We start from the raw sequence: 20441 nt of genomic DNA, 5'->3' as shown, positions 1-20441 counted from the left end.
GAAGCCCTAACTCCCAATTTTGATGCGCTCAAACTAGAGATCAGACAAGATATTACGCTGCTATCACAAGAAGTTAGACAGTTTGCCAACAGAATTAACGAAGTTGAACAAAGGGTGTCAGATGTGGAAGATCTTACCACTATTCATAGCGCTAACATAGAATCTACTAATCTCTCTATCACCACAATACAGGCTAAACTTGAAGATCTCGAGAACCGGGCCCGTAGGAATAACATTCGGCTAATAGGGGTCCCAGAGGATAAGAAATATGAGGACTTAAACTCTTTTATCTCTGAAGTACTACCCCAACTTCTTAAAATTCCATATAACTACCCACATATCACAGTGGAAAGGGCACATAGGCTAGGCAGACCCTGGGTGGACAACAAAGGTAACCACAGACCCAGACCAGTGATAGCAAAACTTTTAAACTTTCAAGATAAAGTTACATTGATGCAATTTTATCGAAAGAACCAACCTATTACACTTGGGGAAACTAAAATCCTCATGTTCCAGGATTTTTCAGCTGAGACAACATCTAAAAGGAAGGCACTAGCCCCCACTTGTACCAAACTAATCCAACAAGGATACAAAGCCACTATTATTTATCCCGCAAAACATAAAATTACAGGGTGAGGGTGAGAATGTTTATATATTAAACACCATGCAAGAGGTAGAGCAACACTTGAAAGACTTTAACTTGGTAGGAACACAATTGCTAGGCCGAAAATAGGCCACTACTGTATGGTTCTTTTTTTATTTTCCTCCTCTTTTTTCTTAAGCTGTCATGAACATTAACCATGCTGGTCCAGAGGGGCATTCCCCAGGTGGGGTTATCTACTCCCCCCCCCCCCCCCTTTTTTTTTTTTTTTTTTTTTTTTCTTCTTCTTCTTCCTTTCCCTCTCCTCCGCACTACCCGTATCATGCTACTAGTTTAATTTTAAATGGCAAATTTTAAATTAATCTCCTGGAATGTAGGTGGGATTTCTACCCCCATTAAGAGAAAAGCCATTCTTACGCACTTGAGGAAACTCGGGACGGACATAGCATTCTTACAAGAAACACAATTGACACCAGGGGAGTCCCTGAAACTCAGATCTTCCTTGGTGAAAGAAATTTTCTTTTACCCGAGGGTTGGAAGGAAGAGAGGGGTGGCCATTCTGATAGGGAAAAAAATTAACCTAGAGGTTATTCACAGTGAAGTAGATCATGAAGGAAGATTCGTGATAATAAAAGTAAAAATCGGAAAAATAATCTTTACCATGTGTAACATTTATGCTCCTAATAAATTGGATCCAGATTTCTGGTTTAGGATCCAGGCCAAAATTCTCTCCGTTCAGGAGGGCCATCTGGTCCTTGGTGGCGATTTCAACATGTCTCCTCATTGCCCATTGGACAGACTTAGAAACTCCAATAAAACACTCAAACAAAAAAAGGACAACTTAGAATCTAAATTAATAAAATTAATTACGCAGAATCTTGCGATAAAAGACGTCTAGAGGCTTCAGAACCCTGATGTCAGGGATTATACTTGTCTATCTAGGGCTCATAAAACCCTTTCTAGAATTGATCTATTTCTCATTAATGATAGGCTAAATCTGTCAAAAGTAAAAGCAGATATACTGCCAATCTTCCTTTCAGACCACAGTCCTGTCTCACTGGAGTTCCAGCTTAACCACCTTAAAAACAGATCAATACGCTTCAACTTTCCTTCATATCTTGCGACCGATCTGAAATTTAAAAATTGGATCAAACTCAAATTTTCCGATTATCTACAACATAATCAAGCTCACATAGGTTCCCCTCTGGTTTTCTGGGAGGCAGCGAAGGCAGTGCTCAGGGGTGAAATTATAGCTTACAGTGCTGCAAGGCTTAGAAAAATCAGAACAAGAGAGAAAGAAATCACTAACGCAATAATTAATTCTTATAACTCTTATTTGCTGGAAAAAGCTGCTACAACTGGGCAAAATATGTCCGGGCCAAAAACGCTAGGGACGCGTTCGCTGTCTTTCAGGAAACTCAGAGGGATCTAAGATTTCAAGCCAGGATCTATAGATTCGGAAATAAATCCGGCAAATTGTTGGTGAACCTGGTCAAAAGGGAGAAAAAGTCACCTCATATTGAGAATATTCAACAGAATGGTATCTATCTTAATAAATCAGATGAAATTGTTGAGGCATTTGTTAGGTATTATCAGGAATTGTACTCCTATAGGAGTTCAAACCTTACTGAAGCCGCACAATTTTGGAGTCAAATTTCCTGTCCTAAAATCTCGGCTGAGATGGCTGATTCTCTCAATGCCCCAATTACCGAAATAGAGATAAAAAAAAATAATTTCAGAGCTCGCCACCAATAAAGTACCAGGGCCAGATGGCCTTCCGAATGAGTTTTATAAAATTATGAGCTCTGAGGTCACCCCCTACCTTAAAAATCTATATAATAGTATGTATGCCGAGGGTAATCCAGTGGCTGCCTCCTTTTCTGCCTCCAACACTACTCTAATTCTGAAGGGTGGGAAAGATCCCACCCTCAGGGAGTCTTATAGACCTATAGCTCTCTTAAATGGAGACTACAAAATTCTATGTTCAGTTATTGCCGGGCGCCTTCAGACACCACTCGCCACTGTTGTTCACCTGGATCAGGCTGGGTTTCTCTATGGTCGAAACTCTTCGGCAAAAATTAGGGAGGCTATAGTTATTGCAGAGTATTTCAGGACAATGCAGGTGTCAGAGAGTGGGGGAGACGGGATGGAACCGGACTCAGCTATCGTCTCGATAGATGCAGAGAAAGCGTTTGATTCAATACATTTTGATCATCTATTTACCTCTTTGGTTAAATTTGGTTTTAAGGACCAGTTCTTAAATTTTATCACAAATTTGTATAAAGCACCATGTCCAAGGTTGATGGTTAATCAAACCCTCTCATCACAGATAATTCTTGGGAGGGGAACATGCCAGGGGTGCCCCCTGTCCCCCCTACTCTTCGACATCTCAATCGAACCGTTGGCAATCATGGTTAGACAACAGTTGTCAGGAATAAAAATAGGTAACCAGGTCATAAAAATTGCTCTTTATGCCGATGATCTTCTCTTATATCTCTCGGATACCAAAACCAGTATTCCTAAACTCTTAGATATCACTGCCAGATTTGGGTCCTTTTCAGGTTACAAGATAAATGAAGCAAAATCAGAATTGCTATGGCTCAGACAGAATAGTAACTCTCCTTCTGTTATCCCTTTTTCTGTGGCCAGAAACTCTCTCAAATATTTAGTTATTTTTATTCCTACTTTATCAGGGGAGATCTACGATCTCAATTTTTCTCCAATTCTAGCAAATATTAAGGAGAAACTTAAAAATTGGCAATCCCTGCCACTACCTATCTCCGGTCGGATCGCCCTATTCAAAATGATTTTGCTTCCGAAACTTCTTTATGTATTACAGAATGTTCCTCTAATTATGCTGGAAAGGGATATCCGCTGTCTCAATAGCATACTTAGTAGATTTCTCTGGCAGGAGAAAAGACCTAGAATATCCCTAAGTAAACTCTCTCTTCCAAAAGGCAGCGGTGGTCTTGCATTACCAGATATTCGTTCATACAACTATGCTTTCTTGGTCCGGGTGGTGGCTGATTGGATCTCACACAGTAATTATGTCACAAATAAGCCCTTAGAAGAAGATATATGTAGTCCTTACCTACCGCTAGCCTTAATTCACTGCCCACCCAAAGAATTACCAGGTGAAATCAAACGGCTTAAATCTTTTTCTAACCCATTGAAGGCTTGGTGGAAAGTGAGTAGTTTGTTATCCTTAAATTATCCTTAAGTTTCTCAGTATCTCCCATTAAGGGGAAACCCGAAATTTCCTGTAGGGTTGAACTCTGTAACATTTAAAAAATGGCATAACCTAGGCTTGGACAGGTTGATACAACTCTGGGACACAGAGAGAAAATGTGTCAAATCTTTTGATGAATTAAAAACAGAGTTTCAAATTAAGAACAAAGAATTATTTGCATATTTGCAAAGCAGGCATCTCCTCTGTGAGTTGATGAGTGAGACAGGATGGAATTGGACTCTGAGTAAATTAGAAAGCTGGCTCACTTTGTTCAAAAATGGTGTCAGATCCATCTCTATGTGTTATCAGCTAATTAAACTCAGTAAGGGTGAATTAGAACTGGAGAAAATTACTTCCCTATGGAATCGACTGTTACCTCAATCAAACATTGATATAAAAACCGTCCAATCTTCAATTTGCAAAGTAGCCCAGGTGACTCTATCAGCCACCTGGCGGGAGATGCATGTCAAACTCCTACACAACGCATATTTTACTCCTGAAAAGGGCCATAAAATTCATAATTTTGCTTTTAATAAATGCCCAAAATGTGCGCTACCTGCAGCTGACTTAATGCACATGATTTGGACCTGTCCTAAAATAAGACATCTTTGGTGGAATCTAGAGTTTTGGTTCAATAAAACTTTAAAAGTCTCTCAATTGGTTTTTACACAGCAACAGATCATCTTTGGTACAAAGCACCATAGTCCAAATGATAAATTGATAATTCTTTCTATACTGGCAACTAGATATCTTATTCTTAAAAATTGGAAATTAAGTATAGCCCCATCTATTTCAGAGATCAAGAATTGTTTGTTCTAGCAAGCATTGTTTTTTCAAAGGGATACTAATCTAGATAATGACTCTGACATCAGACAATTTTTTGCCAAATGGTCAGCCTTTATTAGGTCATTGCCAGATACAGAGATGAATAAATTAATATTTCCATTCAGAAACTCGGAATTGGTGCTTCTGGGTGTCTGGTAATAATTTATTAGCTGAGAGGAGCTTAGATGATTTTCTGGGATTCCCCTGGTCTCATACAATTGCACTCTCTTCCATAGTTTCTGGCTTCGGCGGGGGGGGGAGGGTGGATTTTTTCTGGGTTGTCCTTGTCCTTCCCCTTCCTTTTTCCCTTGTTCTGTTTTCCTTCTTCCCCCCCCTTTTTTTCCCCTCTTCTTTCTTCTTTTTATCTTTTTTCTTTTTTTCTTCTTTTTTTTTTGGTTTTGGTAACCCATGGTTGGGTTGACTAATTCAGAGATTAAATTTAGCAGAATATTTACTTGCTCACTGTTCTTGATTTAATTGTAAAACAATTTTGAACTGTTTGATTTTTGTGATTTTTCTGACATTTGTTTTTGTAAATTACTGTTGACATTTAATAATTAATAATAATAAAATGGAAAATATGGGAGATAATTACATGTGAGGAACCTAGGGCCTAGATTTAGAGTTGGGCGGTAGCCGTCAAAACCAGCATTAGAGGCTCCTAACGCTGGTTTTTACCGCCCTCTGGTATTTGGAGTCAGTCAGGAAAGGGTCTAACGCTCACTTTTCAGCCACGACTTTTCCATACCGCAGATCCCCTTACGTCAATTGCGTATCCTATCTTTTCAATGGGATCTTTCTAACTCCGGTATTTAGAGTCGTGTCTGAAGTGAGCGTTAGAAATCTAACGACAAAACTCCAGCCGCAGAAAAAAGTCAGTAGTTAAGAGCTTTCTGGGCTAACGCCGGTTTATAAAGCTCTTAACTACTGTGCTCTAAAGTACACTAACACCCATAAACTACCTATGTACCCCTAAACCGAGGTCCCCCCACATCGCCGCCACTCGATTAAATTTTTTAACCCCCTAATCTGCTGACCGCCACCTACGTTATACTTATGTACCCCTAATCTGCTGCCCCTAACACCGCCGACCCCTATATTATATTTATTAACCCCTAACCTGCCCCCCCACAACGTCGCCACCAGCTACCTACTATTATTAACCCCTAATCTGCCTACCGCAAAGCGCCGCCACCTACATTATATCTATGTACCACTAATCTGCTGCCCCTAACACCGCCGACCCCTATATTATATTTATTAACCCCTAATCTGCCCCCTCAACGTCGCCTCCACCTGCCTACACTTATAAACCCCTAATCTGCCGAGCGGATCTCACCGCTACTATAATAAAGTTATTAACCCCTAATCCGCCTCAATAACCCTATAATAAATAGTATTAACCCCTAATCTGCCCTCCCTAACATCGCCGACACCTAACTTCAATTATTAACCCCTAATCTGCCGACCGAATCTCGCTGCTATTCTAATAAATGGATTAACCCCTAAAGCTAAGTCTAACCCTAACACTAACACCCCCCTAAATTAAATATAATTTAAATCTAACGAAATAAATTAACTCTTATTAAATAAATTATTCCTATTTAAAGCTAAATACTTACCTGTAAAATAAACCCTAATATAGCTACAATATAAATTATAATTATATTATAGCTATTTTAGGATTTATATTTATTTTACAGGTAACTTTGTATTTATTTTAACCAGGTACAATAGCTATTAAATAGTTAAGAACTATTTAATAGCTAAAATAGTTAAAATAATTACAAATTTACCTGTAAAATAAATCCTAACCTAAGTTACAATTAAACCTAACACTACATTATCAATAAATAAATTAAATAAAATACCTACAATTATCTACAATTAAACCTAACACTACACTATCAATAAATAAATTAAATAAACTACCTACAATTATCTACAATTAAATAAACTAACTAAAGTACAAAAAATAAAAAAGAACTAAGTTACAAAAAATAAAAAAATATTTACAAACATTAGAAAAAAATTACAACAATTTTAAACTAATTACACCTACTCTAAGCCCGCTAATAAAATAACAAAGACCCCCAAAATAAAAAAATGCCCTACCCTATTCTAAATTACAAAAGTTCAAAGCTCTTTTACCTTACCAGCCCTTAAAAGGACGTTTTGTGGGGCATGCCCCAAAGAATTCAGCTCTTTTGCCTGTAAAAAATAACATACAATACCCCCCCCAACATTACAACCCACCACCCACATACCCCTAATTTAACCCAAACCCCCCCTTAAATAAACCTAACACTAAGCCCCTGAAGATCTTCCTACCTTGTCTTCACCATGCCAGGTTCACCGATCGATCCAGAAGAGCCTCCGATGTCTTGATCCAAGCCCAAGCGGGGGGCTGAAGAGTGACGTCCATCCTCCGGCTGAAGTCTTGATCCAAGCGGGCAGAAGAGGACATCCGGACCGGCAAACATCTTCATCCAAGCCGCATCTTCTATGTTCTTCAATCCGATGACGACCGGCTGATCTTCAAGACCTCCATCGCGGATCCATCCTTCTTCACCGACGACTTCCCGACGAATGACGGTTCCTTTAAGGGACGTCATCCAAGATGGCGTCCCTCGAATTCCGATTGGCTGATAGGATTCTATCAGCCAATCGGAATTAAGGTAGGAAAATTCTGATTGGCTGATGGAATCAGCCAATCAGAATCAAGTTCAATCCGATTGGCTGATTCAATCAGCCAATCAGATTGAGCTCGCATTCTATTGGCTGTTCCGATCAGGGGTTAATAAGTGTAGGCAGGTGGAGGCGACGTTGTGGGGGCAGATTAGGGGTTAATAAATATAATATAGGGGTCGGCGGTGTTAGGGGCAGCAGATTAGGGGTACATAGGGATAATGTAAGTAGCGGCGGTTTACGGAGCGGCAGATTAGGGGTTAATAATAATATGCAGGGGTCAGCGATAGCGGGGGCGGCAGAATAGGGGTTAATAAGTGTAAGGTTAGGGGTGTTTAGACTCAGGGTACATGTTAGAGTGTTAGATGCAGACGTAGGAAGTGTTTCCCCATAGCAAACAATGGGGCTGCGTTAGGAGCTGAACGCGGCTTTTTTGCAGGTGTTTTTTTTCAGCTCAAACAGCCCCATTGTTTCCTATGGGGGAATCGTGCACGAGCACGTTTTTGAAGCTGGCCGCGTCCGTAAGCACCGCTGGTATCGAGAGTTGAAGCTGCGTTAAATATGCTCTACGCTCCTTTTTTGGAGCCTAACGCAGCCATTCTGTGAACTCTCAATACCAGCGGTATTTAAAAGGTGCGGCCAGAAAAAAGCCAGCGTTAGCTACGCACCCCTTTGGCCGCAGAACTCTAAATCTAGGCGTAGGTGTCTTAGGTTCTTGAGAAATTTCTGAGGTATTTGAGAATTTATATGTTATGCGTAAATGAGAAATATTGAAGATAATTCTCTGTTGAAATTGTATTGCCTGTTTCTGTTCCTGATTCCTTGGGATCATATTCTGTGATGTTATTGTATGATGTAATACTTGATGTTCACATGTGTTTCTCTCAATAAAAAAAAAAAAATATATATATATATATATTAAATGCTTTATCTGAATCATGAAAGAAAAAAATTGGGTTTCATGTCCTTTTAAGGAAACTGGGAATTTCGTCACTAAAACACAAAGTTGAATCTGATTTAAATGTATATTTTAATCTCAGAAAAGATCAGATGGTGCTTGTATTAGCACAGGGGCGTAATTAAGGCATAGGCCAACGAGGCCAGTGCCTAGGGCAGCAGATTTTTAAGGGGCAGCAGAATTTTGAGTCCCTAGGGCCACTCTACTGAACTCAGGGCCGGGTGGCTAAATCAACCAATTACAAATGACTTAAATGGCTGGCCAGGCTATTGCTATTCTATGGGATTGTATGTGGGTGCGCATGACGTGGTGACAGTGGAGGCGGAGCTCACTTGCGCAGCCTGGCCTGGACTGAGAGGGAATGCGGTATTCTTCCTGGCTCCACCGCGTGATTGAGACTCACACAGACTACACAGTGCAGTGTGCACTACACCGTGACCACTGTGAAACAGCATATGCCTTTCTCCCTTCAATACATCTTCATTAGGCATTAAAATACTTAAACGGATTAGTCACTAAATACTTGTACATTTACTGTTTGTCTATCTGTCATACATGCAAAGAATAAGTATTTATTGCTGAATCTATACAACTATGTGACTTAAAACACAACTGAAAACATGTTGTATGCATTTAATACATTCAGAAACAATACAAGTATATACTTTATTATGATTGTATCATGTGACTTTATCCCCTAGGATACAATTCCTAAACCTATCATAACTACTGTTGTATTTTTTAAGTACTTTTAAAGGCCAGTTTGTATATTCATTACATATTTATCCAAGCAGATATTTTGCTTAAATAACTGTCAATCACCAAAGAAGATGTTTAAGGTTAAACAACTAGCTACTGACAAACTATCATACAGTGAAGGATATTTTTTTTCTGATATAAACACTTTAATAATCTGACTTGCAAAATAATGTCTTAATATAAATATATATATATATATATATATATATATATGTGACCAGAGTGAATGCAAGCCCTGGTGAAAATCTACTTAAAAAGACATTTTTTTAATTTTTTACACCCTGCCCCAAAAATATTATGTCTAAAAAAAGGCCTTAAACCTGAGGTGGGGTGGGGGGTGGGTGGGGGCAGCAGAATTTTGAGTGCCTAGGGCAGCACAAAACCTAAATACGCCCCTGGCAGGAGCATATGCCTCAAACAAATATAACTTAAAGTGAGGTCTTCAATACTTTTATGTGAAATCTGAGGCATTGGATAAACATAATTTCTCCAATATTGGTGTGTCCGGTCCACGGCATCATCCTTACTTGTGGGGAATATCTCTTCCCCAACAGGAAATGGCAAAGAGTCCCAGCAAAGCTGGCCATATAGTCCCTCCTAGGCTCCGCCCACCCCAGTCATTCTCTTTGCCGTTGCACAGGAAACATCTCCACGGAGATGGTTAAGAGTTTGTGGTGTTTAGTTGTAGTTTTTTTTTATTCTACTATCAAGAGTTTGTTATTTTAAAATAGTGCTGGTATGTACTATTTACTCTGAAACAGAAAAAGATGAAGAATTCTGTTTGTGAGAGGATTATGATTTTAGCAGACAGTAACTAAAATCGTTTGCTGTTTCCACATAGGACTGTTGAGATGAAGTAACTTCAGTTGAGGGAAACAGTTAGCAGACTTTTCTGCTTAAGGTATGACTAGCCATATTTCTAACAAGACTGTGTAATGCTGGAAGGCTGTCATTTCCCCTCATGGGCACCGGTAAGCCATTTTCTTAGTCTCAAACAGAATAAAGGGCTTAATATGGGCTATAAAACTGGTAGACACTTTTATGGGCAAAATCGATTGCTTTATTTGGGCATTTTATACATGTTTATGCTGGTAATTCACACTTATAAACTTGGGGAAGTTTTTTAACGTCAGGCACTGTGTTAGACACCTTTTCCAGTCAGGAAGGGCCTTCCCAGTTGTAGGCTGAGCCTCATTTTCGCGCCATTACTGCGCAGTTACTTTTGAGAGCAAGACATGCAGATGCATGTGTGAGGATCTGAAAGTGGTTGGAAAAGTTCCTAGAAGGCTTCATTTGGTATCGTATTCCCCTCTGGGTTTGGTAAAGTCGCAGCAAAGGCTGTAGCTGGGACTGTAGAGGGGTTAAAACTGTAACCGGCTCCGGTTTCGTTTTTTTAAGGGTTAAAGCTCTGAAAATTGGTGTGCAATACTTTGAATGCTTTAAGACACTGTGGTGAAAATTTGGTAAATTTTGAACAATTCCTTCATATTTTTTCACATATTCAGTAATAAAGTGTGCTCTGTTTAAAATTTAAAGAGACAGTAACGGTTTTGTTTTAAAACGGTTTTTGTGCTTTATTGACATGTTTAAGCCTGTTTAACATGTCTGTACCTTCAGATAAGCTATGTTCTATATGTATGAAAGCCAATGTGTCTCCCCCTTCAAAATTGTGTGATAATTGTGCCATAGCTTCCAAACAAAGTAAGGACAGTACTGCCACAGATAATGAAGTTGCCCAAGATGATTCATCAGATGAAGGGAGTAGTCATGGTTCTACATCATCTCCTTCTGTGTCTATACCAGTTTTGCCCACGCAGGAGGCCCCTAGTACTTCTAGCGCGCCAATGCTTATTACTATGCAACAATTGACGGCAGTAATGGATAACTCCATAGCAAATATTTTATCCAAAATGCCTACATATCAGAGAAAGCGCGATTGCTCTGTTTTAAACACTGAAGAGCAAGAGGGCGCTGATGATAATTGCTCTGTCATACCCTCACACCAATCTGAAGGGGCCATGAGGGAGGTTTTGTCAGATGGGGAAATTTCAGATTCAGGATAAATTTCTCAAACGACTGAACCTGATGTTGTGACATTTAAATTTAAATTAGAGCATCTCCGCGCACTGCTTAAGGAGGTGTTATCTACTCTGGATGATTGTGACAACCTGTTCATTCCAGAAAAATTATGCAAGATGGACAAGTTCCTAGAGGTTCCGGTACACCCCGACGCTTTTCCTATACCCAAGCGGGTGGCGGACATAGTGAATAAGGAGTGGGAGAAGCCCGGCATACCTTTTGTCCCCCCTCCTATATTTAAGAAATTATTTCCTATGGTCGACCCCAGAAAGAACTTATGGCAGACAGTCCCTAAGGTCGAGGGGGCAGTTTCTACTCTAAACAAGCGCACTACTATTCCTATCGAGGATAATTGTGCTTTCAAAGATCCTATGGATAAAAAATTGGAGGGTTTGCTTAAAAAGATTTTCGTACAGCAAGGTTACCTTCTGCAACCCATTTCGTGCATTGTTCCTGTCACTACAGCAGCGTGGTTCTGGTTCGAGGAACTAGAAAAGTCGCTCAGTAGAGAGACTCCATATGAGGAGGTTATGGACAGAGTTCACGCACTTAAGTTGGCTAATTCTTTTATTTTAGATGCCGCTTTGCAATTAGCTAGATTAGCTGCGAAAAATTCAGGGTTTGCAATTGTGGCGCGCAGAGCGCTTTGGCTAAAGTCTTGGTCAGCGGATGTATCATCCAAGACAAAATTGCTTAATATCCCCTTCAAGGGTAAAACTCTCTTTGGACCAGAATTGAAAGAGATTATCTCAGACATCACTGGGGAAAAGGGCCACGCCCTCCCACAAGATAGGCCTTTCAAAGCCAAGAATAAGTCTAATTTTCGTTCCTTTCGTAATTTCTGGAACAGACCGGCCTCTAATTCTGCATCCTCTAAGCAAGAGGGTAATGCTTCATAGACCAAACCAGCCTGGAAACCGATGCAAGGCTGGAACAAGGGTAAGCAGGCCAAGAAACCTGCTGCTGCTAACAAAACAGCATGAAGGAGTAGCCCCCGATCCGGGACCGGATCTAGTGGGGGGCAGACTCTCTCTCTTTGCTCAGGCTTGGGCAAGAGATGTTCAGGATCCCTGGACGCTAGAAATAGTTTCTCAGGGTTATCTTCTGGAATTCAAGGAACTACCCCCAAGGGGAAGGTTTCACATATCTCATTTATCCTCAAACCAAATAAAGAGACAGGCATTCTTACATTGTGTAGAAGACCTGTTAAAGATGGGAGTGATACACCCAGTTCCAATGGCGGAACAAGGAATGGGATTTTACTCAAATCTGTTCGTAGTTCCCAAAAAAGAGGGAACCTTCAGACCAATTCTGGATTTAAAAATCCTAAACAAATTTCTCAGAGTACCATCGTTCAAAACGGAAACCATTCGAACGATTCTACCTACAATCCAGGAAGGTCAATTTATGACTACCGTGGATCTAAAGGATGCATACCTACATATTCCTATCCACAAAGAACATCATCAGTTCCTAAGGTTCGCCTTTCTGGACAAACATTACCAGTTTGTGGCCCTCCCATTCGGGTTAGCCACTGCTCCAAGGATTTTCACAAAGGTACTCGGGTCCCTTCTAGCGGTTCTAAGACCGAGGGGCATTGCAGTAGTACCATACTTGGACGACATTCTAATACAAGCGTCGTCCCTTTCAAAGGCAAAGGCTCATACAGACATCGTTCTGGCCGTTCTCAGATCTCACGGATGGAAGGTGAACATAGAAAAAAGTTCTCTGTCTCCGTCGACAAGAGTTCCCTTCTTGGGAACAATAATAGATTCTTTAGAAATTAGGATTTTTCTGACAGATGTCAGAAAGTCAAAACTTCTAAGCGCTTGTCAAGTTCTTCATTCAGTTCCACGTCCTTCCATAGCTCAGTGCATGGAAGTAGTAGGGTTGATGGTTGCAGCAATGGACATAGTTCCTTTTGCGCGAATTCATCTAAGACCATTACAACTGTGCATGCTAAAACAGTGGAATGGGGACTATACAGACTTGTCTCCAGTGATTCAAGTAGATCAGAAGACCAGAGATTCACTCCGTTGGTGACTAACCCTGGACCACCTATCCCAGGGAATGAGCTTCCGCAGACCAGAGTGGGTTATTGTCATGACCGACGCCAGTCTAGTGGGCTGGGGCGCGGTCTGGGAATCCCTGAAAGCTCAGGGACTATGGTCTCGGGAAGAGTCTCTTCTCCCGATAAACATTCTGGAACTAAGAGCGATTTTCAATGCTCTCAGAGCTTGGCCTCAGCTAGCAAAGGCCAGATTCATAAGATTCCAATCAGACAACATGACGACTGTTGCTTATATCAATCATAAGGGGGGAACAAGGAGTTCCCTGGCGATGAAAGAAGTGACCAAAATAATACAATGGGCGGAGGATCACTCCTGCCACCTATCTGCGATCCACATCCCAGGAGTGGAAAACTGGGAGGCGGATTATCTGAGTCGTCAGACTTTCCATCCGGGGGAGTGGGAACTCCACCCGGAGATATTTGCCCAGTTGACCCAATTATGGGGCATTCCAGACATGGATCTGATAGCTTCTCGTCAGAACTTCAAGGTTCCTTGCTACGGGTCCAGATCCAGGGATCCCAAGGCGACTCTAGTGGATGCACTAGTAGCGCCTTGGACCTTCAACCTAGCTTATGTGTTTCCACCGTTTCCTCTCATTCCCAGTCTGGTAGCCAGGATCAAGCAGGAGAGGACCTCGGTGATCTTGATAGCTCCTGCGTGGCCATGCAGGACTTGGTATGCAGACCTGGTGAATGTGTCTTCGGCTCCACCATGGAAGCTACCTTTGAGACAGGACCTTCTTGTTCGGGGTCCATTCGAACATCCAAATCTGGTTTCCCTCCAGCTGACGGCTTGGAGATTGAACGCTTGATTCTATCGAAGCGTGGGTTTTCGGATTCTGTGATGGACACTCTGGTTCAGGCCAGAAAACCGGTAGCTAGGAAAATTTACCATAAAATATGGAAGGGATGTATCTGCTGGTGTGAATCCAAGGGATTCCCATGGAATAAGATAGAGATTCCTAAGATCCTTTCCTTTCTACAAGAAGGTTTGGATGGAGGATTATCTGCGAGTTCTCTGAGGGGACAGATTTCTGCCTTGTCTGTCTTACTACACAAACGACTGGCAGCTGTGCCAGATGTTCAAGCATTTGTTCAGGCTCTGGTTAGGATCAAGCCTGTTTACAGACCTTTGACTCCTCCCTGGAGTTTGAATCTGGTTCTTTCAGTTCTTCAAGGGGTTCCGTTTGAACCTCTACATTCCATAGATATTAAGTTGTTATCTTGGAAGGTTTTGTTTTTGGTTGCTGTTTCTTCTGCTGGAGGAGTTTCGGAGTTATCTGCTCTGCAGTGTTCTCCACCCTATCTGGTGTTCCATGCAGATGGGGTGGTTTTGCGTACTAAGCCTGGTTTTCTTCCAAAGGTTGTTTCTAACAAAAATATTGACCAGGAGATAGTTGTACCTTCTTTGTGTCCGAATCCAGTTTCAAAGAAGGAACGTTTGTTACACAGTTTGAATGTGGTCCGTGCTCTAAAATTCTATTTAGAAGCTACAAAAGAGTTCAGGCAAACAGCATATATAAAGATTGATGTTTAACAAATGACTCACAACCATAGATATAATGGATTGTAACTGAAGAAACATGGGCCTCTAGTTATGAAGGTCTGTTGGACCTGATCCGACAGTGCGGATCAGGTCCGACAGACCTCGCTGAATACGGTGAGCAATACACTCGCCGTATTCAGCATTGCACCAGAAGCTCACAAGAGCTGCTGGTGCAACGCCACCCCCTGCAGACTCGCGGCCAATAGGCCGCAAGCAGTGGGGTGTCAATCAACCCGATCGTACTTGATCGGGTTGATTTCCGGTGATGTCTGTCTGCCTGCTCAGAGCAGGCGGACAGGTTATGGAGCAGCGGTCTTTGTGACCGCTGCTTCATAACTGTTGTTTCTGGCGAGCCTGCAGGCTCGCCAGAAACACGGGGCATCAATCTGCATACAGAGCTTGATACATATGCCCGTGTTGCAAAAAAAAAATCGTTTGTTGTACATCAGACCATGTTCTGATGTTCAACAAACGATTTTTTTTTTGCAATACCTGCTATACTAAGAACTAAGTGTACTATAACTTATGACTAGTAAAATATATAAGAGACAATAGGAGATGTTTAACTAAGGATTATATAATTACAGCTACATGGTTTGATGTTCAGTAACCAATCTTTACAATAACTGCTGTTCATATTAACCACCTTTAGAGATCTGAATATAACAGTAACAACTCAGTCTCCAGGATTAGAAAAGTATAACAACATATTCCAACATAGCTTTTGAGTGCTGTAAATGTATTCTCTTTAGTGGTTATCTTTATAGCCACCACCAACCTGTCAAGTTTAAAACTAGTAATCTGTTTCTTTAGAGATCTGTGTATAATAGCAATAACTCAGTCTTAAGGATTAGTAAAGTATAACAAAACATCCTTATATAGCTCTTGAGTGCTATAGATGTACTCTTTTCAGTGGTTATTTCTATAGCCACTAATAACCTGTTAAGTTTAAAACTAGTACATAGCACCAGTTTCTCAGACCTTAAATAAATTATGATTAACGAATATATGTTAATCATTACATATCTCAATATGGGTAAAACAGCTCTAAATATCTCAATAGTTAGAGCTGTTTTACCCAAACTAGTAGTGCCATTGGTTCCTTTCTCTTTTTTCAAATTTCTTGAGCGTTATTGACTGCAAGTTCTACAGGCTAGAGTTGTTAGTGCTTGTGCCTCTATTATGGATTATTGGAACACCTTCTCTCTCCTACTACTACTTTCAGCAGCCTGCAGCAGGTGTTTTGGTTTATATATCTCCGGTTTTTCCCACCTAGGGGTTTGGTTCTGCTACCTTAAATGCAGGTGTTGCATAGATTCTATGGTAGGCCTTTAGGTACACCCCAGCTTCCCCCGCCCACTTTTCTTCAATATACAATCTTTTACCTGCTTCCCTCCAGCTATTTGAAATTGGAGTAATTTCAGTTTTAACACCACGTGGCGTGGTAATGACTGTCCCTGCAGGCTTTTATTTCTTTCCTTTGATTGCTTATTGTTGCAAGTTCCCCTGCTTATGTTTATTCCATTATTTATTTTTTGTTTATTTTTTATTTTTTTGGGGCTCCTCTGTCTCCCTCTGTAGTGTCTTTACTAATTTCAGGCAACTTTTGGGGCTTAAGTTAGAGGTCAGGTCTGAGGGGCGTGCAGCCGCGGGTCTTAACCTTTTAATATCTGCGTGGTTTGGCAATCACCGCTATAGAAGATGTGGCACTCCTCTCCAACTGCATGCGCCGTGTCCACGGCGGCCCGCCTCAACCCGGTGCTAGTTGCTGTGAGCTGACGCTTGGCAGAGTGGAGCTGGGGCCTATTTTGAAGCAGGGGTGCTGTGCGATGCCTTGTGTGTTGTTTCCTATCCTCTGGCAGTATGGATTACGCAAGTCCGGTGCCTTGGCTCCGCTCCTGTGTCTGATATGGTGACGGGTCTGTAGGTATCCTTTGGAGTCTGTCTCCCTCCAGTGTGTGTAGCCTTTTGTGCAAAGGTGTTCTTTAGCCCTATTTTTTAGTGTTTTAGTAGCCGTTAGTGTGATTGCGGATGCCTGTCCTGGTGGGTCTGGGCCTAGGAGCTACACTAATATGCAGCCATTACACAGTGTGGCCAAGCTCCGCCTCATTAATACACTTTTTACCTCTTTGATTACCTTGTATCTGCAGTCTAGCATGGGAAGAGGTGATAATCTTAGATGCCAGAAGCAGATCATTGTGTAAAATCTTGGCACTTTATAAATAAAGTTATTAATAATAATAATAATAATAACATTGTTTTCAGGGAGAATCAGCAAATATAAATCTGTTTAAAGAACGCATTGCAGTTTCTCATAGTAGGCTTAATTTTGTTTTAATTTATTTAACTTTCTTCTATATTTCACATGGCTCTTTAATTTTCTAGATCTGTTATCCAAGCAATGTATAACTTTGTTAATTCTGATCCCACAGGTGACTCTTCCCTCCCATTCTACCCTTCATACCACTTTTCCAATGATCATCCAGCTGCTCATGTGGAAGTACGACCTTTAAAGGCCCTACAGCTAAACCAACTCACAATCTGTGCCTGGGTCAGAACAAAGAATGTGGGCAGTCAGACAGTTTTTTTTTATTCTACTCATGATACTGACAATGAACTTGTTCTTAGTGTGGGAGGTGATGTGGGGTTTTGCGTAGGTGGAGAATCTCTACAGTTTGACCTGCACCATACATCAGAGGATTGGGTACATTATTGTGTACGCTGGGACTCCAACACTGGAAATGCAGAACTTTTTGTCAGTGGGCTACCTGGGAAGGAGAAAAATATTCAACAGGGATATCAGATCAAAAGTGGTGGTGTTATTCTCCTAGGGAAAGATCGCGCTGATCTCTTGGGTCTGTTCTCCAATGGTTTCAGAGGATGGATAAGTCACCTCAATCTCTGGAGTGAGATTCTTAGCACGGAAGACATTAAGCTACTGAGTCAGTGCCGCATGGCAAATATTTGGGGGGATGTAATAGCATGGGGAAAGACCACCACAATAGTTTCTGGTGGTGTTATGCTGGAACCGGATAATAGTTGCAAATTTTAACCAGTTTAACCAGAAAATATTGGTTTAAATAAACTGCTCATTATTTTATATCAGTAATTAGGGTTGCAACGATACCATTTTTTTAAGACCGAGTACAAGTACCGATACTTGTTTTCAAATACTCGCCGATACCAATTACCGATACTTTTTTTTAATGTCATGTTTACCAAGCACAATACAGACTAATTATTTAAGATTCCTTCTTTATAATTATGAAGGACTGTAGCTCAAAAGACATTATGAAATAATAAAACAGGTTTTATTTGTCACAAAGTTCACAGAACATGTTTAGAAATAAAAATATTACAATAAAATATATTAACAACAACAATAAATAACAAATATAAAATTGCAACCAACCAAAAGTGCCATACAGTAAAAAAATAGAACAGAATACTGTTTAATCATGGTGAACAACACTATGGGCTAGATTACATTTGACTGGTAAGCTTTACCAATACTCTCATTACTTGTCCTACTCCATTAAAGGCTATGGAGTTGGAAATGTGAACAGAGCATTGGTAAAGCTTACCAATCAAATGTAATCTAAATCTAGTCCTATAATTGCAGGATGAGTGTTCATTGGGATTAACTTAATTTTTCCTATGAGTACTCTTCCTGCAATTATATATGCTAGGATGTTCCTCAGAGTACAGTATGTTTTGAACATAATTGTGCAAGATGAGAACTAGCAGTATAAAAGGCAATCTAGCAATTAGAATAATTTTTCAAAAGTAAGTGGCAAGTTCCTTTTAAGGAACAGAACAGAAGCATCTCTGCATGCTCAACTATAAGTCTGTTTTTGCTATCAGTAAGGAGCTTCAACTTTCCACACTACTGCATGGGGCAGAAAGATATTTTTGGGCCATTTTAGCCAGAGCTGGAAATTTCAGTTTATTAACTGCCCAGTACTTCAGGGGTTTGTCTGAACGCAGTACAGTGATCTCTCCTACAATAATACAAATAAGAGCAATTTGTATTGGCAGAACAGTAGTAAACAATTTTTAGTTTAGTCTCCACTACAGCTTTAAATGAAATGGGAACATGCAGTTTGAAAAAAACACCACAAGATAGCATATGGGTAGTAAGTGGAGGTATCGGTTTAAGTATCGGTGCATTTGCACGAGTACAAGTACTCATGTAAGTACTTGGTATTGGTACCGATACCGATAATAGTATCGGTATCAGTGCAACCCTATCAGTAATGATACCATCCAGAATGTATATAATTTCCTTAAATTGTAAAAATTATCTTCTGAAATGCAGAAGTCTCTTTAAAATAATATCCAAACTCAACATTAAATTCATAATTAAAATACTTTTAAACTTCTTTTTTCTAATTGCATTAATGATTGACATGTTACTGATGCCATCAATGACTTCACAGAAATTCCTTAGAGGTTTGAAAGTTATATTTGTATTTGCTTGTTTTTTTAAATATTTGAATAAGAATTCAAATTTTGGCATAAACGAGGGCATAAACAGGACACGATAAGCAATATTGTGACCGTGCTAATGCACAAATTACAAGTTGAAAGTAAAAGGTTGTGCTGCAGCCAATCAGCATCAACAGTGCTAAGGTCATGAACTCTTTTACTGTGATCTCATGAGATTTCACTTAACTCTCATGAAATTTCATAGTAAACTCACTTAAACTGCATAGGGAAATAAGATGAGTGTGCATGAAGCTCACTCCCTTGCCTGTCCAAGGAAATAAGATGAGTGTGCATGAAGCTCGCTCCCTTGCCTGTCCAGGGACAGACATACTGCTTTAAAGTCCTTTACAATGGGGTGTGAATACTTAGGACATTTTGAGGCAAAATATCTTTCTTTTTTACATAGAGATGTTCAGGTAATATTTTTAGTCAGCTTTTTGCAGCTATGTTGCATCACTTTCAAGTCTTTCAACATTTGGGTATCATGGCCCTTTAATGCCGGTGTGACCTAAGAAAATGCATCCAACTCCTGCTGGCATGGTTGCCGAGCAACAGGTTCCCTATCACACATATGGTGGCAAAGCTCATTGATAATTGTCTTTTGGAAAATAATAGAACAAACATTACAATCATTGCTAGGACCCTACCTTTATTTGACTCCATTAATTGTTCCTTTCAACTGCCCCCTAAAAAAACATGCTGAAAGAAAGAAACACAGCGCATCCCTTCTAAGAGTAAATGTTTTAATATGACAGCTCAAGCGCTATAAAAAATAACACTTACGGGGGCGTGTCCACACAGTGGCTCTGTGCAGTCGCATTCTTTTCAAGCTCTGGGAGAGTTGCACAAAATCCGCCGATTTTTGCTTATAAATTACAGCTTTTTTAAATACATCAATGTACGACTAGCTGTACAATAGATCACACCTGTCAAGAAGCTGTTTTCATGACCCTGGAGTTGAAAACGGACAAATAAGGCCTGGTGCAGCGGCTACAATACAGGCAGCGTTTCCCCCCCTAGGAAGCCCCTAGGGTTACTCGCTGGACTTGGTCAATCTGAACCTCGCAGTGCCTTGAATTACTGAACAGCCGTTAACACTTTACTGAGTAGCTACATTATTCCAGGAGGTACGATCGAGCAGTGAGAGCCGCTATAAACCCCAACTATAGCAATGCAGGCTAAGGATGAACCCTCTAA

At 40.5% G+C, this 20441-nt stretch overlaps 1 protein-coding gene across 1 annotated transcript in view; it reads left to right on the top strand.

Annotated features, from left to right (window-relative positions):
• LOC128638472 (carbonic anhydrase 6) overlaps positions 1-19138 on the top strand; it is a 565822-nt gene extending 546684 nt beyond the window's left edge. The window contains exon 9 of the mRNA XM_053690431.1: positions 17189-19138. Coding sequence (XP_053546406.1) covers positions 17189-17808 — 620 coding nt within the window. The 3' untranslated portion in view covers positions 17809-19138. The remainder of the gene's footprint in view (positions 1-17188) is intronic.
• Positions 19139-20441: the final 1303 nt, after the last annotated feature.

The sequence above is a fragment of the Bombina bombina genome, chromosome 8, assembly GCF_027579735.1.
Source record: "Bombina bombina isolate aBomBom1 chromosome 8, aBomBom1.pri, whole genome shotgun sequence".
Lineage (NCBI taxonomy): Eukaryota > Metazoa > Chordata > Amphibia > Anura > Bombinatoridae > Bombina > Bombina bombina.
Note: the sequence above shows the minus strand (reverse complement) of the source record. Positions and strands in the feature narration are given on the sequence as shown.